At 32.8% G+C, this 24,632-nt stretch overlaps 2 protein-coding genes across 2 annotated transcripts; both read left to right on the plus strand.

The window, feature by feature from the left end:
• Positions 1–7,039: 7,039 nt before the first annotated feature.
• On the plus strand, positions 7,040–12,617 carry LOC111394819 (nitrate regulatory gene2 protein-like). The gene is made up of 5 exons (XM_023020830.1): positions 7,040–8,940; positions 9,070–9,147; positions 9,565–9,770; positions 11,243–11,466; positions 11,772–12,617. Exons 1-5 carry the CDS (start codon positions 7,923–7,925, stop codon positions 12,448–12,450), a joined length of 2,205 nt encoding a protein of 734 aa, XP_022876598.1. The 5' UTR covers positions 7,040–7,922; the 3' UTR covers positions 12,451–12,617.
• Positions 12,618–21,489: 8,872 nt separating this feature from the next.
• On the plus strand, positions 21,490–23,346 carry LOC111394820 (ethylene-responsive transcription factor RAP2-4-like). Its single transcript, XM_023020831.1, has one exon. It carries the CDS (start codon positions 21,989–21,991, stop codon positions 23,066–23,068), a length of 1,080 nt encoding a protein of 359 aa, XP_022876599.1. The 5' UTR covers positions 21,490–21,988; the 3' UTR covers positions 23,069–23,346.
• Positions 23,347–24,632: the final 1,286 nt, after the last annotated feature.

Genomic DNA, 24,632 nt, shown 5'->3' on the forward strand with positions numbered 1-24,632 from the left:
CATCCTTTTTTTTTCTTGGAGGATGATCATCAAATAAATCATCTTCATTCATACATTTTGAACAAAAACAAAACATCCTGGTAAATATATCCTGAATTATCGGATCCAAGATAGATAGGTTAGCCTTCTACATTGAAACCGTATATAGGGACGTCTACATTGGAAAAAAACAAATTGTGTTGAAAAGCAAGGGGCTTCTTCGTTGATGACTCTCTTTTGAACATAATTTCAACTTCACCACTTGATTTTCGTCTGAAATTGTGAGTTGATGACAAGATGGACATAGAATCTCTTGATACCTGATGCTGCTGCTCATAACTAGTAATCCATGTAGGTGGGATTAATTTAATAAATTTAGGGGACGCACAATGTGGGCTCAAGTCTACCCAACCTATTCCACCATGTTAGTTTGCAAGTTAATTTAGGATTATTATTCTCACATTCGTAAAGATTCGTTGTTAAGAAATTAGACCATCTCCAATGGTCAACATCGAATTTGGTGTAATATGTATTTCGGTGGAACCTCTCCAATGGTTACACTAAATTTTACATCAAATTTGGTGTAAACCATTAGATATGATTTTACACTAAATTTTAAACCAAATTTTATTTTGAATTATTTTATACCAAAATTATATTTTAAAAATTATATTTTCTAAAAAATCATTTAATTAGAAATTATATTTAAATAAATTGTTCTAGTTCTAATATATTAATTATCAAATTCGAAACTTGACTTGTTAATGAACAATTTTAATTTATTGTTGAAATAATTAGAATTGAAAAATAAATATTAATCAATTAAAATTTATTAATATTAAAATATTAAATAAGGACATAGATGGAAGAAATAATTTTTATAAAGTGTGAACTAGGACAAAATGAGGTTAAATCAAAATTCTTATATTAGATGTAAATGAATTTGGTGAAACACTATTCATTTACATATTTGAAGTATCATTGGAGGAGACTTTACACTATGGGCCCGTTTGGTAGGGATTTCGAGAATTAATTTTTTGACCGTTAGAAGAAAAGTGGGGTTCACATGTGAAAGAAGAAGTCAAAAATTACGGCTTGAATAATAAAATAACGATCAAAAAATCAATTTTTTGGGGCAAAAAATCCCTACCAAACGGGACCTATATCTGGTAGCGTCCCGTTGAAGATGCCCTTACAACATACTTCCACATAACCATGGCTTGTTTGAAAATATAATTTTTGATTTGATAGCTAATTTTTGTTTTAAATCAGCTGAATAGCTTTAGAAAATGGTCAACACTTTTAAAAAGAGTGGTTCAAACACTTAATATACTTTAATACCAATAAGTTACATTAAATTATACACATAGGATATATCACGAAATGAATATACAATGTAAAAATCATCGTTGGTTTATTATTATGTCAAGAGTTGTGAATTATTTAGCTACGTCTTCAACATTATAATAATTTGTCTTGTTAATCAATTAAAATTTGCACTAGGTCGTGGCGAGTCTTTATTATTTATAATGAAAATGCTAAAAATTGAATAAACTTAAAGAATATTATTTTTTCACGAGAAATTTGAATTACAATTAATTAAAACAATTATAAGACGCATTTTTTTTAAGAGTAAAATCCGAACATAGAAAGTAGGCTTGTCGTACAACTACTTTGCAAGTTTTGGGTTTCATTAATTTTGGTAAGACTTTACTTTTGCATTTTGTAAAAGTGTTTTTTGAGGGAATTACTTTAGTAACTCTTTTAATCAGACAAAATATTTTTTGAAAATATCCAAACATATTGAAAATAATCTTTTAATCTCATAAGTAACTTTTGACTTTTAAAAAACTCAGACATACATTCCTTCGAAATCACAAAGAAAAGGAAGATATCATAATTTATAATATTGAAAATGGAAACTAATGTAAGTTCAACTTTAACTAACCTTGTTTCTCACATAAAATGGGAATAAACTTGGCTATTGGTTTGATGTTAAATGCATTTATGAGTATTAGGACTCATTTAATTTGACTTTTATTTTTACTTTTTGTAGATGGGCTTTTTAAGAAAATTACTTTTTTCACTTTTGTTTGGAACATAATTTTTGAAATAACTTTCTATTTCAAAAATATTTTTGGAGGAGATCACGTTACAAGTGTTTGGAATCTCAAAAACTCCATTTAACTTTTTAAAAGTCATAACATGCTTCTTGAGCAACAGTTAAGTGTAGTGAATCTACATGTGATGATTTCAAATACCATCAATCAAAGGGTAAGGGTTATGCACTAATTATTTTGTTTGATTGCACAATTTGTTATTATTTGTTTCAAAATTGAAGTCCAGACTTCAAAACCTAACTGTCTACTTTGTTATTTTTAAAAAGGGTAATAGGCACAAAATGTCTATACCTTTTAAATTTATCGTGGAAAACGTTCATACCTTTCATTTTTTTGACATTTTTGCCACTACCTTTCATCTTTTTTGCGCTGAACATCGTTTTCCCCAGTTTTTAACATAAAATGATCAATATATTCTCCTATTTAAATATAACAAAAAAATAAAAAATAAATTGCAACTATAATCTCAAACTTTTTAAAAAGTGCAAATAACCCACAAAATAACTTCACCTTCTTCCCGCACCTCACCCCACCATCGCCTGCTGAGCTGAAAATGGCCATTTTCAGCCACCTTTTGGCCATCAAAATCGCTGGATATTGACATTAACGAAAAACCCTTAAACTCCTCCACAATTACCACCCAACAACTCTCCATAACACCAACTAATTTTGCTGGAATTAGCCCTCAAAGTCAGCTACTAGAAAATCTGAAAACTGCCAGAATCTCCTCTTCTGGCCGCCACCTAGATCTCGAACCCCCATCAAACAATTGCTCACACCCAATTGATTATAACCATGGTCTCAATTCACCCAAACGTCACTTTAGCAATATGAATTTATTCTAGAAGTACCGCCAATCACGAACCCGCTTCACCAGTTGAATATTACAGATTCCAGCTCCGTCCAGTCAACACATGGTCTCGGACCACATGGGCTAACCTCGTCTCCCTTTGATTCACCTTGCCCGACCATGGGTCAAAGCCAATTTCGTCTAGAACAAGTTGAATTCGTGGATGAACATCAGACGTTATGCGAAAAATTCGAGACCAAAGAATTTGATGAATCTATGGTGCTCCAAATGTTCAATTCAACAATTAGAACCTCAATTGATGATGGAAAATCCATGGTTCAACAAACAATTGAGCCAATTTACAACCCAAATGCTGGATTCAACTTTAATCACGTTCGGATGCACAACGGGAATTTTTCATCTTTAATTGCTGCTTTGTCTGATGTCTTTGCTCCAATTGTAGGGAGTTGTTGAGTGGTAATTGTGGAGAAGGTAAAGGGCTTTCCATTGATATCAATATCCAATGATTTTAGTGTCTGAAAGGTGGTTGAAAATGACCGGCTGGCTGGCAATGGGGTGGAGTGGGTGTGGGGGTGAGGTGAGGTGCAGGAAGAAGGTGGAGTATTTTTGTGGGTTATTTACACTTTTTAAAAAGTTTGGGCCTATAATTTCAATTTATTTTTTATTTTTCTTTTCTTTTTTTGTTTTATTTAAATAAGAGGGTATGTTGGTCATTTTATGTTAAAATTTGGTGAAAAGGACGTTCAGCACAAAGAAAGGAGAAACGTAGGGACAAAAATACTAAAAAATAAAAGGTAGAGACGTTTTGTGCTAATTACACTTTTTAAAAACTACACTTTTCTATAACTTGGAATGTCCCATTTTCTAATTTTTTTTTTTCTTTTTTACTTCAATCTCTTTTCGATCTCACATTTCATAGAATTCACAATTCTTATCAAAATAATTTTTCAACTATACATTTTATCAACTTTTATAAAAACTACTAAAAATCAAAATTTTGGCTAAATGAAACAGTTAACGGTGACATTTCATGGTAGCATAATGTGGTGCACAATTAGTTCATGTTTGATACAAATTTTTTAACATTAACTTTTTTTTTAAAACTTATTTTTAAACACATATTCTCTTGATATAATAATTTTAAACGTGTATCAATAATAAATTTATTTTCAAACATATGTACTCTCAATAAAATAATTTTAAACGTGTATCAATATTTTTTTCATGAATTTTTAACCACAAATTCTTTGAAAATAACACTTTTCACAAAGCTTGCAAAATCCTCTACGACCGCCATCAAAGACACGTAAAGCCTTGATTAAATTTAAAAGTGGGAGGAAGATATGGTTGAATATTCAAATCGATGAGTGCCAACCTTAAAAGAACAAACAATTTTAAGAATAAAGGGGAATCCTCTATGTTATGACTTTTACATCATCCATTGTCAGCCCCACGTACGCAAGCCACATGGCAAAAATCTGGCCGAACGGACCCCACTTAGAACTAACTTATGTGGTGATTGAACCCACGTTGAGGCTAAGCTCTTAAGGCTGAGCCTCTCAGGCAGAGGACGGGCTTGGCAGGAAATCTTTAGAAACAGATCTATTAAGGTGACTGATGTGACAATTCCCTGTCACCCTGCCATAGCCAACCTTCAAGTCTACTGTCACGGGCTACAAATTATGGAAAAAGAGTTGGTACTAGCAATAATAGTTAGAGATTGATTGATATCCATGATGAGAAGTTATACACACATGGATGAGGCCATGTGTCTTCTCATTTGACGGTTCTTACTCACCATCTTTTACTATAAAAACTCACACTTTGTGTCATTCCAAAGATAATGTAATTTAGACTTTGTACTACAACTTCACTCTTTACATTGTTTATTTACTCCCAATACCGACCATTTTTTACATTGGAAGCTCACGTTAAAAGCTATTCCACACTTTATATTTCTTCTCAAAACTGACTTGATCATTGGAATGCGCGTGATCGGCTCCACCCCACTGGAGAAGGTAACATGTGGCTAACGGTTTGTCCTAGTGTGCAAGAATATGGCTTGCTTGGACGTAAAAGGTCTCGGGATCTGTTGACCCCATTGAAGGTACATTTTTCGATGTCAACACCCTACATTCCGTTGAGTGGTAAACAACGTTTTAAAAATTAGACTAGCTCGATCAATTTAATTAGAAATCGAGACTAAAATTGGTAAGATTAGATTTATAAAATTTATAATTAAAAATTCTCTCCAAATTCCTTAAATCAATCGATTTTTGAAAAATCCGTGTCTCATTTTCGGTTTAGCCGGTTCAACCCATTTAAATGTATATTTTTTTTAAGTTTTTAATGTATATTCTTTAATTTTTGTAAATGTATAAATGTATTTTTTTAATTTTTAGAAAATCACCAGCTTGATCACAATTAGACCATGTATCAATCTTTTGACACCTTCCTTTTTTGGATCAATGATCAGATTGATTTTTGAAACATTGAAGGTAAATAAATTATGAAAAAGATTTTTGCACTTATTTGATTTTCATTATTTTCAAAATACATTTTTCATTCCATTCTTTTCAATCACATATTCTTTAGTTAAATACTACTACACGTAAATCTAATATTTTTACTATAATTTATTCATCGTTCTACTATTTCAAAATACATTATTAGTTAAAAATAGGCTCAAACAGGCACTTAATATTGAATATGATTAAATAGTACTATGTATACCTTTTTTAAGTAATATTATTTAACACAAGTGACGTTTAACACTAATTTATATGATACTAAATTATAAGTTTAATTAAATACAGATTATTTATGACCCATTTAATAGCACCTAAATTGGTGTTTAACACCATTTGTATTATACAGTATTATTCCTTTTTCTTATTTGTGATAGTTTGATATTATATCATAAGAAATGATGCACTAAGCACAATTAGACCTTGTTTCATTCCCGTTGTTTTAAAATTCATTTTTTTTATAGGATCATTTTTAACTACACATTTATACAATAAAATATTCTACGCCCAAATTAATTTTTTTTATTTTCATTTTTTAACCATCCATTCTCCAAAAAAAAAAAAAAAAAAAATTTAAAACTCTTTAAAATGGAAATAATGGCCACCAAACAAGGGTTTATTAAGAAGAAGAATAGTGATACTATTTAGCCTTATTGGGTCGCAACTCCAATTTAGGTAGCACTATGTGATATTAACTGATAAATAAAATTAAATGACTAATTTAATTTCACATTTCATTTAATATATCATCTAGTGACGTGATACATCAATTTATTGATTAATAAATTTATGAATTATTCTAAAATTAAATAGATTTGTTGAATCGAGCAATCTTGTTTAATAGTTTATTTCTTGTCATACAGTCTACCTAGTAAATAAGTAGAAATTCAGAAATTTTCACCATTTTTTTTAGCCAAACATGCTTTACCATTTGATAGCCCAATAAAATATTAATAATGAATTAACTCTTAATAATCCACTTTGCCAAACCCACTCCCCACGACCACAAGGAGCCGTTACGAAACGTTCCTTTTGGAAAACCTGGGGCATTTCTGTCATCTGCACATTTCTCTTAAGGATTGTTAGATTGACCCTACAACTTTTATTTGTTACATTATATTTTAATTACAGTTAATCTCTTCAATCTTTGTTTATTGTAGTAATTGATTTTTCAACTTTTTCCCGTCGAATTCTTATCTTTAACCTTCCATTAATTAGTATACGTCGTTCTAGTTGGTGATTTATATTAAAATATTTTGTTTTCATACTTTGAAACGAGGAAAAAATATTTTCTTCACTTTTTATTTGTTTATCTTTTATAAAAATATGATGAAAAATAAGTTGTTTTACGCTATTTCAATAAGCTTTTGAATATAAAACTGTTATCAAATATAAAATGTATTAACTAATGAAAAGTTTGAGAATAAGAACGATATGAAAATTTTTTAGACACATAAAGTGCTATAATGAAGAAAAATTAATAACTTTAATCACAATTAAAACGTGTTGCCAGGAATAAAAGTTGTGGTCTCATAAATTATGATATTTGTTGATGCTTATAAAAAGAAAATATATTTATTTTCAGGTAATTATCAGAGCAAATTAGATAGAAATTATGGGCAAGAAAATGGTGTGTTTTCTCTCTGATTAAAGAGATTAGAACGGGAGTGAATGTGGAGCATCATTCACACACATTCCGATGCCCTTCCTCAGTGCGAATGAACTGTATGCATATCTTCTTCTCCTTTTTTTTTTTTTGTTTATCATTTCAGCACTGCCCCATTCTTTCTCTTTTTGCGCTAAAAGAAATCGGCTTTTGGACTCTAAACAAGGGACAAGAATTGTGCATGGGTTGACTGTAACCCAATTTTCCAATCGATTCGGGTTTTCTTTTTATTTTTTATTGAGGCGAAGATTTATTTATGACATCCTCAACTACTCATCTGTTTGCATTCTTCTGAATCATCTTTGCCATTTTCATGAAAAAAACAGAGCAGGGTCCTCTAATCTTTATCTGAGTCGAAATAAAACCCGTTAACAAAAGAGTTTGTTGTCATTTGCATCTGTTTTTCTTAGTGTTGAATCTCAGTGCAGTGATAGACTAAACTCAAGTGGGTTTTCTGTTTTCTTCGGAAAACCTCTCCTTTCTCTCGTCTGAAAAGGGTTTTTGCCCTCTTTTTTTTATTTTTTATTTTTTTATTTGGGTTTGCTTTGATTTTGAGAGAGTTTATGATTATTGAAGAAAAGAGATTTTTATTGCATTTATTTATTTATTATTATTAGTTTTTTTTTTTTTTGGCTGAATTATGGGCTGTTAGCTTTTGATTGTGAAATAGAGAGGGGGGTTAATTTCATGAACAGGGTTTTCAAAGGTTTTAGGGGGGGGAAAAATTATTTATACGGTGAGGAATTTTGAATGCAGCTAAGTTCATGAACGCAATAGTGGTTAATTAATGAAGTGGGTTTCTTAATTTTGAGTGTGAAATGGGCGCAACAAATTCAAAATCTGAGAGGAGTGATGCTCTGAGGCTGTGTAGAGAAAGGAAAAGATTCATCAAGCAAGCCATTGATTCAAGATATGGTTTAGCAGCTGCGCAAGTTTCATATGTTCAGTCTCTAAGGAACATAGGCATTGCTCTGAGGCGATATGCTGAGGCTGAAGTCTTGATAGAGTCCGCTCTATCAGCTTCAGCCACTGAAAATGATAAAACTCCATCACACTCGTCATATCTGTCGCACTCCTCATCGCACATTGCTGGTGCTTTAGATTCTCCAGTGCTCAATGGGAGCCCTTTATCACCACCTACAGCTAGAGTTAGTTACATGAGGTCAGGTGGAGCTAGTGCTTTGACTGTTAGAGTGAGTCCACCTCCTAGGAATACTTATATCGAGGAGATTGAATTTTCAATGCCTCCACCTCCACCTCCACCTCCTGAGTTGGGATCATCTTGGGATTTTTTTGATCCTGCTGATGAAAATGAGAGCTTTAGATTAGCGGGGCAGAATGGCTTGAATTTGAACTTTGACGATGTGAGAATGTATGGGGATTTTGGTGAGAAAGGTGTTGATTTGGATAACACCAGTGGGATTCAGGATGGGCCTATGGCACCAAAATCAGAGACTCGGAGAAATGGACATAGTAAATTGGTTGTGAGCAATTCAAATTCCGCTACATGTGAAAAGAATGAAAGCAGTGGTCATCAAAGAGTTGATGGTGAAGTGAAAGATGTGAACAATGAGATAAAAGTATATGGATTAGCGGGAAGTGTGGCGGGGAAGGTTCCATTAGAACAGTATAGTTTGAAGATGAAAAAATTTGCAGTAGAGAAGGATATATGTGCTGAAATAGAAGATCCTTCGGAGTATATAACACATAGGGCTAAAGATTTTCTCTCTAGCATAAAGGATATTGACAACCGGTTCTTTAGAGCATCTGAATCAGGGAAAGAGGTATCAAGGTTGCTTGAGTGCAGCAAAATCAGTATAGGATATGAGGCAAAAGGTAATAATTTCTTGATCTTTATAATGAGAAAATTTTGATAATTTCCTTAGTTCATTGAAATATATTTCTATGTTGTCAACTAATAAGTTCTGGTGTTCTGGTTTGGAACCCTAATGTCATTATTTGCAGGTAATTCATCATCTTCTGTTTATTTAGCCTCTTTTCGAGCTGCTTGTTGCCGAGGAAGACGTACAAATGTTCCTGATGGTATGTAACAGCTTGTACCCTAGCACCATAGGCAATTTTTTAATAATTTCATTGATTCTCATTAGCTTGAACATTTTAGGGAGGGTTTGATTTAGATTTTTACGATTAAATTATATATACAACTTAGCTGTTTTGTCTCGATGAGATGCAGTACTTTTAATTTGTATCTTGATCAACATTTAATTTTATGCATTTGTTCATACATGTTCTGGAAAAGATTGGATATTATCAGTTTTGCTACAACATTTCTTCTACTTGATTTTCTTTTATCTGGAATTTGGAAAACTAACAGGAATTAAAGATAGGACACTGACTCTCACGCAAGTTGCTGAAGTGTTGAGAATTGTTCCATGGAGTTGAAACCTAACATTATAAGCCTTCATTTCTGTCAAATTTTCATATGTAGAAAATGTGCAGGATTGGAACATGTGACCAAGGTTATAACTTGGAAAAGGACAACATCATCAGGGTCATCCTCATCTAGGAATCCTCTTACCACAAAGGATGACAATGATGACAGTGGAAGTGATTTTATTGAAGAGTTCTGCATGATTTCTGGAAGTCACTCTTCTACACTGGAGAGGCTTTATGCGTGGGAGAGAAAGCTATATGATGAAGTGAAGGTACTTGATGCAAATTGTTGCAACAGTGAAATTAAATGCACGTGCTTTTCTATATTTGGTTTATGTTGACATATCTGTGGAGAGTTTGGTGATGAAGGAGATCAGCAGAGAGGGACAAGTGTTTGTATCATTAATATCACTAACTTATAGAGAATCATGAAAATATCAGCAGACATTTCGAGCAAAAGCATCAGCTTGGAAATATAGTGTCTTCCTTACTTTCCACCCTTTCTTCATTTTTTGAGGTTTCTCTTCATTTCTGTAAAAATGGGTGATAGTATTCTGCTTAAATAGTTAAATAGTAGACACAGGTAATAAATAAGACAATACTAAAGATCGGAGCCATAGAATTTTTCAAGCCTGATGCAATGAAAATCTTGCATATAAACCTCAATGAAATGGCATGAAAAATAAGAGTGGTGCATGTCCTTAGGTTGTTATATTATTAGGTTTCTAAAATGAACTAAGATTAAAGAGGTCAAATGCAACATGTAGAATATCACTTAATGTCAATTAATAGATCTTTAATGCCTAGGTCATCCTTTGTATTTATATTGATTGTTCACAAACTTTCATGTTTCCATTCAGAGTTACTTTGAATATTGACCATTCTGGTTCCCAGTACAAAATCAGGAGGGTATAATCATATGAGCTCTTATTTTTTGTCTGGGGGCAGGGGGTAGGTTTCATTTCGCCTAATTAACAACAAATTGGCTTACTCTGAAAAAATTGATGGATGAACTTACACTGTAAGTTGTGAAAACATTTTTGAGATGTTAGAAATCTATTTTTAAGATTCGCTACAGAATTTCAAATGTGAAAAAGATTCATGACTGTTGTGGCAGCTGTGAAATTTATGGTTGTAATGTTGCCAATATGCTGGAGTTGACTACCTAAATCTTAAAGCATTTTCAAGCTGCTTTGCCAACCAAATGGGAAATCACAACGAAGCTGGCAAAATCAGAATAAAATGGAATGGATTATAACGTTATTATCTTAGATGGCACCAATTATGAATAAATTAGAGGAACAATGGCTGTTGAGGAATGTGTTGTGCCTATGGATACATTCCTAGCAGAATAACATAAGTACCATAATTCGATGTGCTGGCAAAACATTTTACTTTTTGGAGCTTTCGGTAGAATTGTGATGGAGCCAGGGAAAATGATTCATGTGGCTGCCTATCCAAGTTATTGGGAATAAGACTTATTTTGTTGTTGGTCATTATCAAGGGGTTACTACTTATTGGATGCTGCTAATAATTATTGGCTTCCTTGATGTGTGTCCATTTTTAAGCCACAACGAATTTTAGTACAGTTACACCTGCAGACTAAATTGGCCATAATTTTACATATGAACTTGATTAGAAGAGTTCTGAACCCTCAATGCTAGTAGCCTTAGTGATGTGTTCCCCTTTTTATTCTACATTATAATGTCAACTAATTTCAGTCTGTTTCTTTTGCCTTATTTAGGCCAGCGAGTCTATCCGGAAGGAATATGATCGCAAGTGCAACCAGCTTCAACACCAATTTGCCAAGGATCTTAGTCCTCAAACAATTGACAAAACTCGGGCAGTGGTGAAAGATCTGCATTCACGAATTAGAGTTGCACTTCATGCTGTTGATTCAATATCAAAGCGAATAGAGAAAATGCGGGATGAAGAGTTGCTCCCTCAAATTATGGAACTTATTCAAGGGTGAGAAAAATTTCTATTTCGTGAAACCCTGAAAACTTTTAGCCTATGTTTGGCCCCCATTTTCCCAAAAAATTCATTTTCAACCGCATATTCTTCTATAAAATAATTTACACGTAAACTAAAAATATTCCTTCCTTTTTAACCACTCATTTAGCTAGGTGGATTGGACTGCACTAGATGGTATTAACAGAGGAAAGAAGTTAAAATCCTTTTTATAGTATTGCTTAATTCTATCAAGTACTTCATACCAAACGCGATCTAGTGTCAATGATCAATCCTGTGTAAATCTACTGAATTTTGTGTAGATTGGCCCGGATGTGGAAAGCCATGCTCAAATGCCATCATAACCAGTATATAACCATCTCGTTAGCTTATCATGCAAAAACTACCGTGGGAATTGTTCATGGGAAAACACACAGGCAGATTATAAATCAGCTGCTGGATGAGGTGGAGTATTTTGGTCTGAGTTTTGCTGATTGGATCAACAGCTATACATCTTACGTGGAAGCACTCAACAGCTGGCTACAGAACTGCATTTTGCAACCACGCGAGCGACAAAAAGGCCGAAGAGCATTCTCCCCTCGCCGAGTTCTGGCCCCACCTATATTTGTCCTCTGTCGGGACTGGTCAGCCGGAATCAAATATTTGCCATCCGAAGAAGTTAGTGATGCAATCAAAGGTTTTCTATCTGATCTGCTACATTCAGTTAGACACCAGCAAGAAGAATCCCAGGAAAAGGCAACCACGGAGGATTTGCAAAACAATGAAGAGTCAGAGAGTAAACACAGTAAAGATGAGGAGCAAAGTGATGATCGAGTGTCAAATTTAAGTGGCATACAAACAAGTTTGACTAAGGTTCTTGACTGGCTGACTAAGTTCTCCGAGGCTTCGGTGAAAATGTGCAACGATATTCAAAAGAAATGTGAGGCAGCTCAGAATGCGTATGACAATTACAGAGCACCACCAAGATCCTTTAACATTTGATATGAGCTACAGTTTCATCTTAATATTAAAGTTGATTGTTGAAGTAGATATTTGTAAATTCAGAACTCTGGAGAGTTTTTTATATTTCTTTTTCCTTATAAAGATCTGGTACGATAACAGAATTTATTTTTGAATGGCGAAAGGATTTGTGAAGTGGTTCTAGTAAATTACAGGGGATGACAGCTTGACTTTCCCATCCTGCTAGGCATTATCTTACCGAGTTTTTCCTATTTCTTTTAAGATAGAGCTTATTTAGACACAACATAGCAAATTTGCTCTTGCATCTATAACCCTGCTAGGCATTATCTTACGAGGAATGCCATAGTCTATTGCTGTACAAAAATTTCATTGAAATCATATATCCTTCTTTATCTGCCTTCGTGTATCAGAGAAAATTTTTGCCACGAGAAACAAATGTTCATCTTTAAGTGACAATATTCATGAGGACTGAGCTATAGTGCCTGTGGGCATGACTGCACACACACAATAAAGGCGGGTCGGATTTTAAATTCAGGTGGGACCTAGGGCCGATCTTATGATTGTCGGGGTCCGAGGCGAAATCCATAAATGAGGCTCCAAAATCAACATAAATGTAAAATATAACGGTGTGTTATATAATCTATTGCTAACTTAGAACTCAACATTAAAACAAAGCAATCGCATTGTTGCTTTGACTTTGAATTAATGCAATTTATTTCATTTCCTTTTTCTCTTTTGAGCACCAGATTCATATTTATGAGGCATAATGTATGAGTCAATATCTAATGTCCAATGATTAATCTAAAAAACAATTACAAAATATCTCAATCATCTTATAATTAGAGTTTTCAATATAGTTATTAAGTGCGCCTGTGCAATTGATCAATACAATAATCAATCATATAAGCCAACCAGACTACAATTATATAAGCCAACTAGGCTTCAAACAGTTTCAATAAATTCAATAACATGTTAGGCAAGCCATTGCTTACCTCGAAAGTAAAATTTTGATAAAAATTATGGAATTCCACCCTTGAGAATTCCACCGTCATAACTCGCAAGTCTGAAATAAAAATTTATGATCAAACACTAATACAATTACAAATTAATAATTATATTGCATAAACATTTAACTCAAATTTCATCTATAACTCTACTCCATAATCCATTCCACGTATCAAATATGCTTCCAGACGTACTTCCTATCCTTCTTTCATTTAACTAGTTTTTATTTCCTCTTTCCTTCATGTTTCCAAATAACTATCATAACTTCGATATAATAAATCAATTACTCAAAGTTGGTAGTAAATAAGAAACTTTGAATTTCGGTAGTAACAATTAACAAAATCTCATTTTACAGCATTGTTAATCAACAAATTTATTGTGATTGACAATTCAAAACCATACTTTTTCATACATATCAACAAGGGTAGTACCCAATTGACAATTCAAAACCATACCTTTCTCAATAACATGAGAATGGACCCAGCGACCCACCCATTTTCCTATACTCAAGTTACCAAGCTCTGCACAAACGGAAAGTACAATCATCACCGTTGTTTCATCCTGCTCAAAATCACTATCCTCTATCTAGCATCTTGACAAAAACCTCAACTGAATAGAAAAACTTTGAGCTCTCTACATAAGTTGAAATAATCGAATTCCAAGAAACAACCGTTTTAAATGACATTTTATAGAACACCTTATACGCATAAACAACCTTCTTACAAGAACCATACATATGAATCAAAGTATTATGAAGAATCTGAATATACAGCCTGCGAGTCGAGCGTTAGGTTTGAAACTGTTTTGTGGTTTGTCGAGATCTCGTGTAATTTGTCAAAGAGTGGAGATTGGAGAAGAGGAAATGAACTTCGAATGAGGCTAGGGAAAAACGATTGAAAGATTCAATTCATCTGATATATATAAATTAATTAATTAAAAAAAATTGGCCCAAAATGAGGCCCCTGTAGTTTTGGGCCTGAGGCACAGACCTCATATGCCTCCTAGCAGGACTGGCTCTGGTGGGACCCACCTTGGTATGTGAGGATGCGGTCCCCCGTTGGGTCAACCGTGCGGGTCGTTTGGCAAAATCCTATTCATGAATCACTTGGCTCATTGAAGAAAATTCACACCTTCAACATCTACTCGATACAGGAAAAAGAACACGTCTAATGTCAAAACTGATCTCAAGAAACCAAGGAAAAAATGAATAAATTCGCCATTTAGTTAGACATTGTCACTGGATGCACTGGTCAAAACATTATTGGACTGGTGTTTTTTTTCTTTATTGGTGGTGCTATATTGCTTATAATTTTTATTTTTTTCTTTTTAAACCATAAATTGCTTGCAGGGTTTTGACTAAAATTTATGAAGAACTCCATGATTCAGGTCATCAACCACCATTCGTTGACTATAAATTATAAATAACTGGTGTGGCGGTTGATGCAACACCTAGTTTGTGCCGGTATTTTTTTAAAATTTAAAAGGGTTGACAATTGTTAAAGTCAACGACAATTGGAACTAAAATGTGTAATCTTGGCAATCAATTTTTTTTTTTTTTTGATAACCCAGGTGTCCCAGCTTAGCCGGACTAAATCCTGGACCTCTAGCCCCCGGCCCCTCAGTGACTAGTGGAGGTAAATCGCAGGTTGTGCCCTTATTGGTTCCCAGGTTCCCACATGGCTTTTACTCCTTCCCCAAAGGGACCCTCCTCCATGGTTATTACATCACTTGGCTGCTCCAACCCTTCCTCTGGTTATTACATCACTTGGCTGCTCCAACCAGGAATCGAACTCCTCACACTTGGTTCCAGAGCCCCCCAATGTGATTGTTCCGCCAACTTGGATGTGCCCTGGGGGGCAATCTTGGCAATCAATTGTCTCTACGCATGAAGGAGAAAGAGAATAGATATAAGCATTAAGTAACCAAAATTTATTATCTTATTCCAATGTGGTTTATCCTATTTCAATTTGGATGAGATTAACTAATCATTTTTTAATTAAAGAATTCATAGTCATCTGTCACTCAGTTTCTCTTTTTTCTCGGTAGAGGTTAAATAAACATACATATGCATGGTATCTTGAAGAATAAAGTAAAGTGATTCTTTAAAGTGAACAAGTGAAAAAAAGAGGATTTTTTATTATGAAACGAAACTAAATTTCTTCAATAATATGATGAACAATAGAATGATTTTTTTTCTATGTTTAGGGATGAACACCATCATGTATTCATAATTTTCAATCATCCATATACGAAAAAAAATAAAAATACAAATTTAACTTGACATATTTGCCAATAAAAATTTAAAATATCATTAAAATAGAGCCCAAACAAGGGCTATAACACCTACCCTTTTCCCTACTTTTTAATTTTAACCATACAAAAAAATAAATAAATAAAAAATAAGTGAATAGATAGACTGATGTATCAAAAAATGATTGTTTAATTTTTCAAATTGTGCAATCATATTTCGACACGTGTATCATTTGAATTTAAGTTTGAATGTGTAACATGTTTGACGCTATAGGAGATGATAGAAATTCAACATGCTAAGTGACACTGCTATGTTGGCTACTTGTCTAAATAAACCTTAGGCAGCAAGAAAGAATATATGACAATACACAAAAAATTTTCGATTGTGGTCGTTATTTGGGTTAATTACATGATTGGTCACGGAACTTTACGTTAAATTTTCAAGAGGTCATTGAACTTCAAAAATTTTCTCATTGGTCACTGAACTTTACAATCACCAAGTGGCTAACAGAAAAAACTTTTGTAAAGTTTAGTGATTAATGGGGAAACGTTTGAAATCCAGTGACCCCCTGAAACCTTATGTAAAGTTTGTGACCAATTAGGTAATTAACCAATTTTTATGTTTTTTAGTCTTATTATTCTTTTTCCTTTCTTCTGTATTCCTACTCCACAATTTTTTATTTTTATTTTTTTTTCTCTTTAGTGCCGTCAAATTTAGAAAGAAGTTTGGCCTGGGTAACCGACGAAGTTTGATGCTAATCTATCTAAGATTAAAGAGGCAACATAGGACATTTCTATGAGCTGCTTTAGCTTCGATCGTCTTTCTTTTGAGACACACCTGAATAAGAACCAGAAGCCTATTAGATTCTTTACAGAAGATACGGATGGATTTTAAAATTCTATACTATGAAGTGATCAATGCTCAAGGGGTTCTCTTCCAAAATAGTTGATTGCATAGACCATTGTTACCTCTTTGATCTCAGAGAGGTCAGCGACAACTTTGTCGATTACTCTAGGATAAAGACTATTCTTTTTTTCCAAGTTTGGCGGTGTTAGAGAGAATAAAATTATGGGATAGGAGTATAGAAAAAATGAAAGAGAAAGACTAAAAAAATATACAGATTGATACATCACCTAATTGGTCACTGAACTTCTCTTAGGTTCTCTTGAGGTTACTGAACTTTAAAAATTTCTTTGTTAGTCACTGAACTTTACGAATGTAGTCCCATCCATCACTGAGATTTACAAAAGTTTCTACGTCACATTTCGTAAAGTTTAGTGACTAACAAATATATATTTTTGAAGTTCAGACTTCCAAAAACTTTGTGCCGGTGACTGATCACGTAGTTAAACCCTTGTTATTTCATCTAAAAATATAATCTCTATATGAGTAGATGATATGAACAACTTTATTCATTCCCAACTTTTTATCTAATTATACAATGTGAACTGAATAAACAAAATTCCTCTCATAATCCCATGAAAGACAAAAAGATGAATAGATGATCACAGAGAATAACGGCTGGCTTACTTTGCGTGGCTTCTAAGTGATATCCACGTTATTGACAGCGTGTAATAATGTCAAAGTGGGGCCAAAATTACACATCAAGTGGGGGCCTTATCGTTGCTTAATCTTGACGCAACGTTTGACTTTCTTATCCTAAGCAAGGGCCGGGGCTGCTCTTATTCAAGTTCAATTATTGAAATTTGCTTTTTATGGGAATGCCACTCAAATTTTTGAAACATTTTGCTAAAGTATAAAGGGCTGTTTGGGCCCGATTTTTTCATCCGAAAAATTAATTTTTTGACCATTATTTCACTATTTCAATTATCATATTTGACTTCTTCTCTCACAGATGGACCCCACTTTTCTCCTAACAGTCAAAAAATTAATTTTCAAAATCACTCCCAAACAGACTCTAAATACTCCAATTGCACCAGAGAGTTCTCCGTTCTATATTGAGCTGGTTATAATAAATTTTAACACGAGATATTTTTTAATTTTCGACATAATCCATCACGTGTTCTCCTATCTCAATCCCCGTCTATTGCTTAACTTAGCCTGACTCACATGATTCTTCACACCTCCAATCTTCCGGGTAACAAACCTTCACACACCTCACTCAACCATCTATTCTCGGCATTGTAATTACAAGTGGATGGAAACCGCTCATTGATATTACTAATAAAACAAAGTGAAAGGTGGAGGATTTCATGTATGAAATGAAAAGTTAGGGGCCAATTTGCTTGAGAGGCCATAAGTTGTGGACCTCCTCTACAAATTTCCACACTTCTGTAGTAGAATGGCCAATTGATGTTTACGTGCTTGAAAGGCTTATATTTAAATTTTGAAAATATATACTTTGTAGTATATTTTATATAGCAAATTTGTTTGAGCCTGAAATATAAGATAATACCGTGATGTGATTTGATTATTTATATTTACAACAAAAATATTTGAACGTAAATATAGTTGAATTTTGAATTTCGTAGTTTGAATTTACTTAGCCTACGTTTGATTTATATAAAATCAAAATTTTAGTAGATTTTAATAAAAGTTGATGAAATGTATGGTTGAAAGTTTTAATTTAATTTATATATATATATATATATATATATATATATATATATATATATAAAATTAAATATTAACTTTAAATTAAATTAAATTTATTTTTTAGTGGAACCAACTCCGGTTTACAAGGGGTTTATAGATACTGAGATAAATCAACATAATCAGTGATTACTATGGTTTAGGAAAACCATTATTATTCATTTGTCCCTTTGTTTTGTCCGAAACCACTGGCGCCGTAAATTAATTGACGATAGATTGTCTTGCTCAGAATTTGTCATCCCCCATTCATCACTTCCCCACTATTAACCTTCGCTTCTTTGCTTCAACTTTGACTACACCAAAAAAAAAATAAAAAAAATAATAAATATATAAATAAAATAAATTTGTATTTTAAACTTAAATGCATGTTTAAAAATTATGAGTCTTACGGGACATATACATAATAATTAATAAATGAGTACTAGTTTATAAATTCTATGAAATATATAGATAAAAATATTAAATATGCATTTCAATTTGTGTCTTACGTTAATTCCTAAAGATATAAAATCATTCTTATTGCATTTACATATCAATTCATATTTAAAATTGCTTTTATTGTTCATTCACATCTAATAATCGGAAATATAAATTTGATTTAAACTGCACAAGATGTATATTTCTTAAAGCTTATTTTCAAACAAACTCACCCAAATATTACCTTCTACCATCTTAATTCATCTCTACCTATGATCAAACACTATCTTCACAAATGTAATCACTATTGATAGCATTCACTGATCTATGCTGTTGATTTTTATCTAGTCATTTCTTTTTTAATTTTTTTACTGAATTAATTTTTCTAAGGTGTTGGTGGTGGTAATGATGCCATCATCGACGTGATTGCAGCCATTGAGGTTTAGTATGGCCGAGGGTGGGATGGGAATCGGTTGGAGAAAATGAATTTATTTATTTTTTGGTGGGTTAATATGCATTTGATTGTTTTAAGATCGATTTATTTGTACTTTGAAAATTTATGGGGCTCCATTTACAATTTTTTTTAATTTCTTTATTTTACGTTTATTTATAAAAGAGAAGATAAATTTATTATTTAATGATCAAAATAGTGGGAATGATGAATTTTCCTAGTAATTGAAAATGTGATGAGGATGAATCATGATAAAGAAGGATTGAGATAGTTTTATTATATTTTTATTCAAAGATTGGGGATAAAAAGCACAAAATTTCCAAATATTTTTAAACTGTTCTTTCTTTGAAATGTGAGCATCTTCTAATGAAATTTGTTGATGTCATGGTGACATGGACGTGTCTGGGTCCCACCTCATTTGTCTTTGTAGGTAATCGTCAATTGAAGGGAAGTAATTTATTAGGTTAATTAATGAGTGATTAGATAAGGTAGCAAATATCATTATAAAAATTGATGGGAGTTGGTATGGATAAGTTTGATATAAATAAAGAAATGGAATCCGATGTGTGACGAAACCCGTTTGGCCCCTATTATTTGGATTTATAATGGAGGAAATATTATTTTTTTTGAAAATTGTGTGGTTGAAAAGTTTTCGATTTGAGTGTAATATTATTTTATTGAAAATTGTGTGGTTGAAAATAAGAGAGAGAAAAAATTAAATTAAATTAAATTGAAGAATTTTAAAGGGCCAAACGGGTGTGTCAATCTATGTTTTCTGTCTTCTCGTATTTTAATATTATTTAAATTTGTTAGTGGTTGTTTTATAGACGGATTAAATCATTTTGAGTTTTATATAAATTTTAAGGGACATTTTTCGAGAATAACACAAAAATGAAATGAAATGAAATGAAATGTTTAATAACGGTTGAATCTTCACTTCATTATTCAATGAGAAAACAAATGACAACCAAAATAATAACAACAATAATAATAAAACAAAGAAGCTCTCATTACAAAAAATAAATAATAATATCATCAATAACATTTTTCTTTGATAATATCAACACTTTGTGAATGAAAATTATAATTTAAACACTGTCTTTGATGACAATTCAAAGGCTATTATCTGACAGAAATCTTTTTACAAATTTAGCTCATTTTTTATAATCATTATTTAAAAACTCTTTTTTCTATATATTTATTTTTAACCGCACATTCACACAATAAAATTTTTTGCATGTAAGCTCAAAATTATTTTCGATTTTTTGACCACACATTCTTCTAAAAATTGTATTCAAAATATGGTTTTTGACAAAAAAAAAAAAATGACTATCAGACAGAGGCTTAAATTTAATAAGACATTTTGCTTTTTAAAATTACAACATGTAGAAAACTATATCATTAATCTATAATTATTTCGCTATAGATGGACTTTCAATATGTAGTGTTTATTTTTTAAAATTTTTATTTATTTATTTATCTATAAAAAATTTCTTGATTTGATTTTGCAAATATATGTTTTAAGCTTTTATTGATGGAATATCCGGTAATAAATTCAATGTAAAGTAATATATATGTTTGTTTGCTTTATTACTTTATTCTTTGACAAAAGTTTAGTCAATAAATTAAATTGATTAAGATAAGTTTTAACGTTATATTAGCAAAAATTCAATAATTAATCTTATCTTATTTTTTGAATGAGCAAATTAATTTTTACAATAATTTTTATTTAATTAATACCAATGAATTTTGGTCCACAGAATTTTAGTGCTGATGATAAAGATCGAATGGTCCACATTGGTCGTGGTTAGGTATGAAACATGGTCCACAAAACGAAAAGTGAGAGCTTATCTTAGAGCTCATTTGGCCTCCATTATTTCACATTATAATGAGAAGAATAATAATTTTTTTAAATATGTGTGATTAAAAAAGAATTTTTTTTTTAAATTTACATGTAATATTATTTAATTAAAAGATGCGTGAGTAGCGAGAAGAGAGAAAAAAATAAATTATAATTCAATGAGGCGGCTTAATGTTGTCACTTACGGTGGCAAACCGTGGCGTAGAATGACCATAAGTAATTGAATACCAAAAGTCAAAAGTTAACTGCCTATTACAAGTCAACATAGGATTTTTTCCAATGAGTTTCTGCCACGTATTGCATCCGAACAAAACCACCCACAGATGTCAGTCACATACCACGTGTCAATATATCACTGGCCAGCAGAAACATTGTATCATAATTCGGCAGATAGAGGAAAAAATGGGTACAGAGACGGAGGGGGAGAGAGAGCTATGGCCTGGGCCTCTATATATGCATACAGATTGCTACTACCAATTCGCAGAGTGAAAAATCGAGCGAGGCAACAAAAAATAGTGTGTATTTTTATTTCTCTTCTAATTTTCTTATATGCCCCTCTGTGAATCCCCGCTTCTTGGATCCCTTTCTGTCATCGTCTGTCTTTCAAAACTTATAAAATTTTCAGGGTTTGATTTTCTTGATTTCGAACTTGAACTTGAAAGAAATTCGTAGCAGAAACCAAGCAAACCCCAGAAGGGCGGTTTTTTTTTGAAAGTCAGGTGATTCAGAATAGAGATCACTTTTTAGTGTAATTTTCTTACTTTTTGTTACTAAGAACAACTAAGAGGGTCTGGTTTTTTTAGTCCCTCAGGTTGGTTTATTTTCTCTTGATTTCAGTTTATAGTTTTAAGGGTAACAAAGGGTTGTTTATTTGAGAGACCTCTTTGCTCCTTTGTGTGGAAAGTTTGAATTTTTGTTACTTTTGCTTTATTTGAATTCTGTGTTTTCTTGATAAGAAATCATGGCGGCAGCTATAGATATGTACAGTGCTAGCAGCAGTCAAGTTTTTTCTCCAGATCCTTACAGGGAAGAGCTTATGCAAGCACTTTTACCATTTATGAAAAGTGCTTCTTCAAATACCTCTTCTTCTTCTTCTTCTTCTTCTTCTTCACCTCCTCCTCTTTCTTCTCCTCCTTCTTCTAATGACTTCCCTTATGACTCGTGTCTTTCTTCTGAATCCAATAGTTACCCTGGTTTTGGCTCAATCCCATCAAAAACCCAAGAATTTTTTCCGGGGTTTTCGAGTTTTGGATATGAGCAAACTGAGAGTATTGTTGGGCTAAATCTCCTCACCCCATCTCAGATCCTTCAAATCCAGGCACAGTTCCAACTCCAGCAGCAGCAATTGCAAAATCAGCAAATGAATTACTGTCTTAACCATTTGCAGCATAAGCAGAACCAATTCTCCAGGTTTCTTGGTCCAAAACCTGTCCCAATGAAGCATGCTGGAGTTACCCCCAAGCCTACAAAGCTTTACCGGGGAGTGAGGCAGCGGCATTGGGGAAAATGGGTGGCGGAGATTAGACTTCCAAAGAACAGAACGAGGCTTTGGCTTGGGACTTTCGACACAGCTGAGGAAGCGGCTTTAGCGTATGATAAGGCTGCTTATAAGCTAAGAGGAGAGTTTGCAAGACTAAATTTCCCCGACCTTAGGCATCAATTATGCCATGAATTCAGCGACTTCAAGCCCCTGCATTCCTCTGTTGACGCCAAGCTTCAAGCCATATGTCACAGCTTGGCTAATTCGCAGAAAAAGGGGAATTTAGAAAGGCCCTGTTCTAATTCTGATGCAAAGGCTGAAATTTCCAAACAAACAAGTGTTCTGAAGATGGAAAATTCATCGAATAGAGGATTTAAGAACCTGGTATTAGAGGATAACATCAAGGTGGAGGCCTCATCATCACCTTCCCCATCCGATGAGGGATCAGCTTCACCCGAATCTGATATTACCTTTCTGGATTTCTCAGAGCCTTCTTTGGAAGAATTCGATTTCATGTTGCAGAAATCTCCTTCCGTGGAGATAGACTGGACAGCACTATAATCATAATAATATACCATATGCTTTTCAGTACTTTTGGTTTATTTCTAGGATCTTTATGTTGTAATCCAGGTTTATTTTGGAGCCTCTGCAATGGATTTTTTAACATATGCAGAGACCCTAGTGTTTATGTTTATATATGTTGAGACAAGTACACGATCTCCTCAATTTGGTCAGTGCTGGTGTTTTTTTCCATGCTAGACTGAGGAAGATTTTCTGTTTCTTGAATTTGTAACTGAGTGTACTCTGTTTAGTAGTATGAATTATGTTGTTTATCTTTATGACGCCTTGCTTCTGAACAAGAAATCATAATACTTGATACTGGAAAATATGCTGTGTGAACTTCACACGAATTATTAGTTTGTATAAATTGCTTAAATGTTAAATCAATCTTCTGAGTTTTTAATACTGTATTTTCAACATACCAACGGCCCAACCATCCTTACTATCGAGTGATTGTTTAATGACTCTAGAGCACCTTCAAGAGACACCATTTATAGAGTAATACGCTCTGCCGAAGATATCTATTTTGACTGTTCATTTTGCCTTTTTGCAAGAAACGTCTATTGATCTCCACTAATAGTTTATTTAACATGTTTTTTAATATATCATTGATCAATCAGTTCAAATATGATTTGGATAATTTAAATAGTAGAATATTAAAACATTACAAAATAAAATTAGAGTGTTTTGAAGTTTATTTTTAAACATTGACTCTTTAAAATATAGAGTATCACGTATTTAGCTTTCTTAACCAAGGATAAGCTTATATATATCTTCATTGTATGGTTTACTTTTGAAACAGAAATTTTAGTAGAACCTTGGAAAATGACTTAAACCAAACACACAAGAAAGCAGTAAAGGCACCATATATGTTCACCCAGTAAAGGTTAACACTCTAATATGAGGGATTCAATGGCTAGCCCGTCACTAGATGCAAAATAACCCCACAAGAGAGAGTACAATGACAAAATTCAAAATCAGAAAAAAGTTTCATCATTGATCCAACAGGATCTCTCAAATCACAACCCTAATCTACTCAAGAATCGTAATCCACGTACTCAACAACTCCACATAACACAAATAACCACTATTTCAGGCCTAATAACACTGTAGCAAGGCATTTTGACAAGGGTTGCACATAGATTAAGATTTCATGGAAGATCAAGATGATCAACAGAGAAAAAGAAGGAAAATCGAAGAGTGTAGGGAAAGAGATCGTAAGGGCAACTCCAATCCTAACACCTTCGCACCATTTTGTACCATTTTTTGGTGCAACGTTACTCCAATGCAACACCAAACTTTGCACTATTTTGGTGTAAAATGGTGCAAAGTGAATAGTGGTGCTTTTCATTACACCATTTTTTGCACCAAATGGTGCAATGTTCGTTTTGCCTTTATTTTTCAAAGATAATGGTTAAGGGTATTTGTGCCATTTTCGTTCTATAATGATAATGATAATAATAATGATGATGATGATGATGATAATAATAAATTATACTATTAATTATATTATTAAAATTTATTATTTTTAATAATATAATCAATAATAATTAACGTAATTGTT

This window comes from Olea europaea, chromosome 5 (genome assembly GCF_002742605.1).
Source record: "Olea europaea var. sylvestris chromosome 5, O_europaea_v1, whole genome shotgun sequence".
Lineage (NCBI taxonomy): Eukaryota > Viridiplantae > Streptophyta > Magnoliopsida > Lamiales > Oleaceae > Olea > Olea europaea.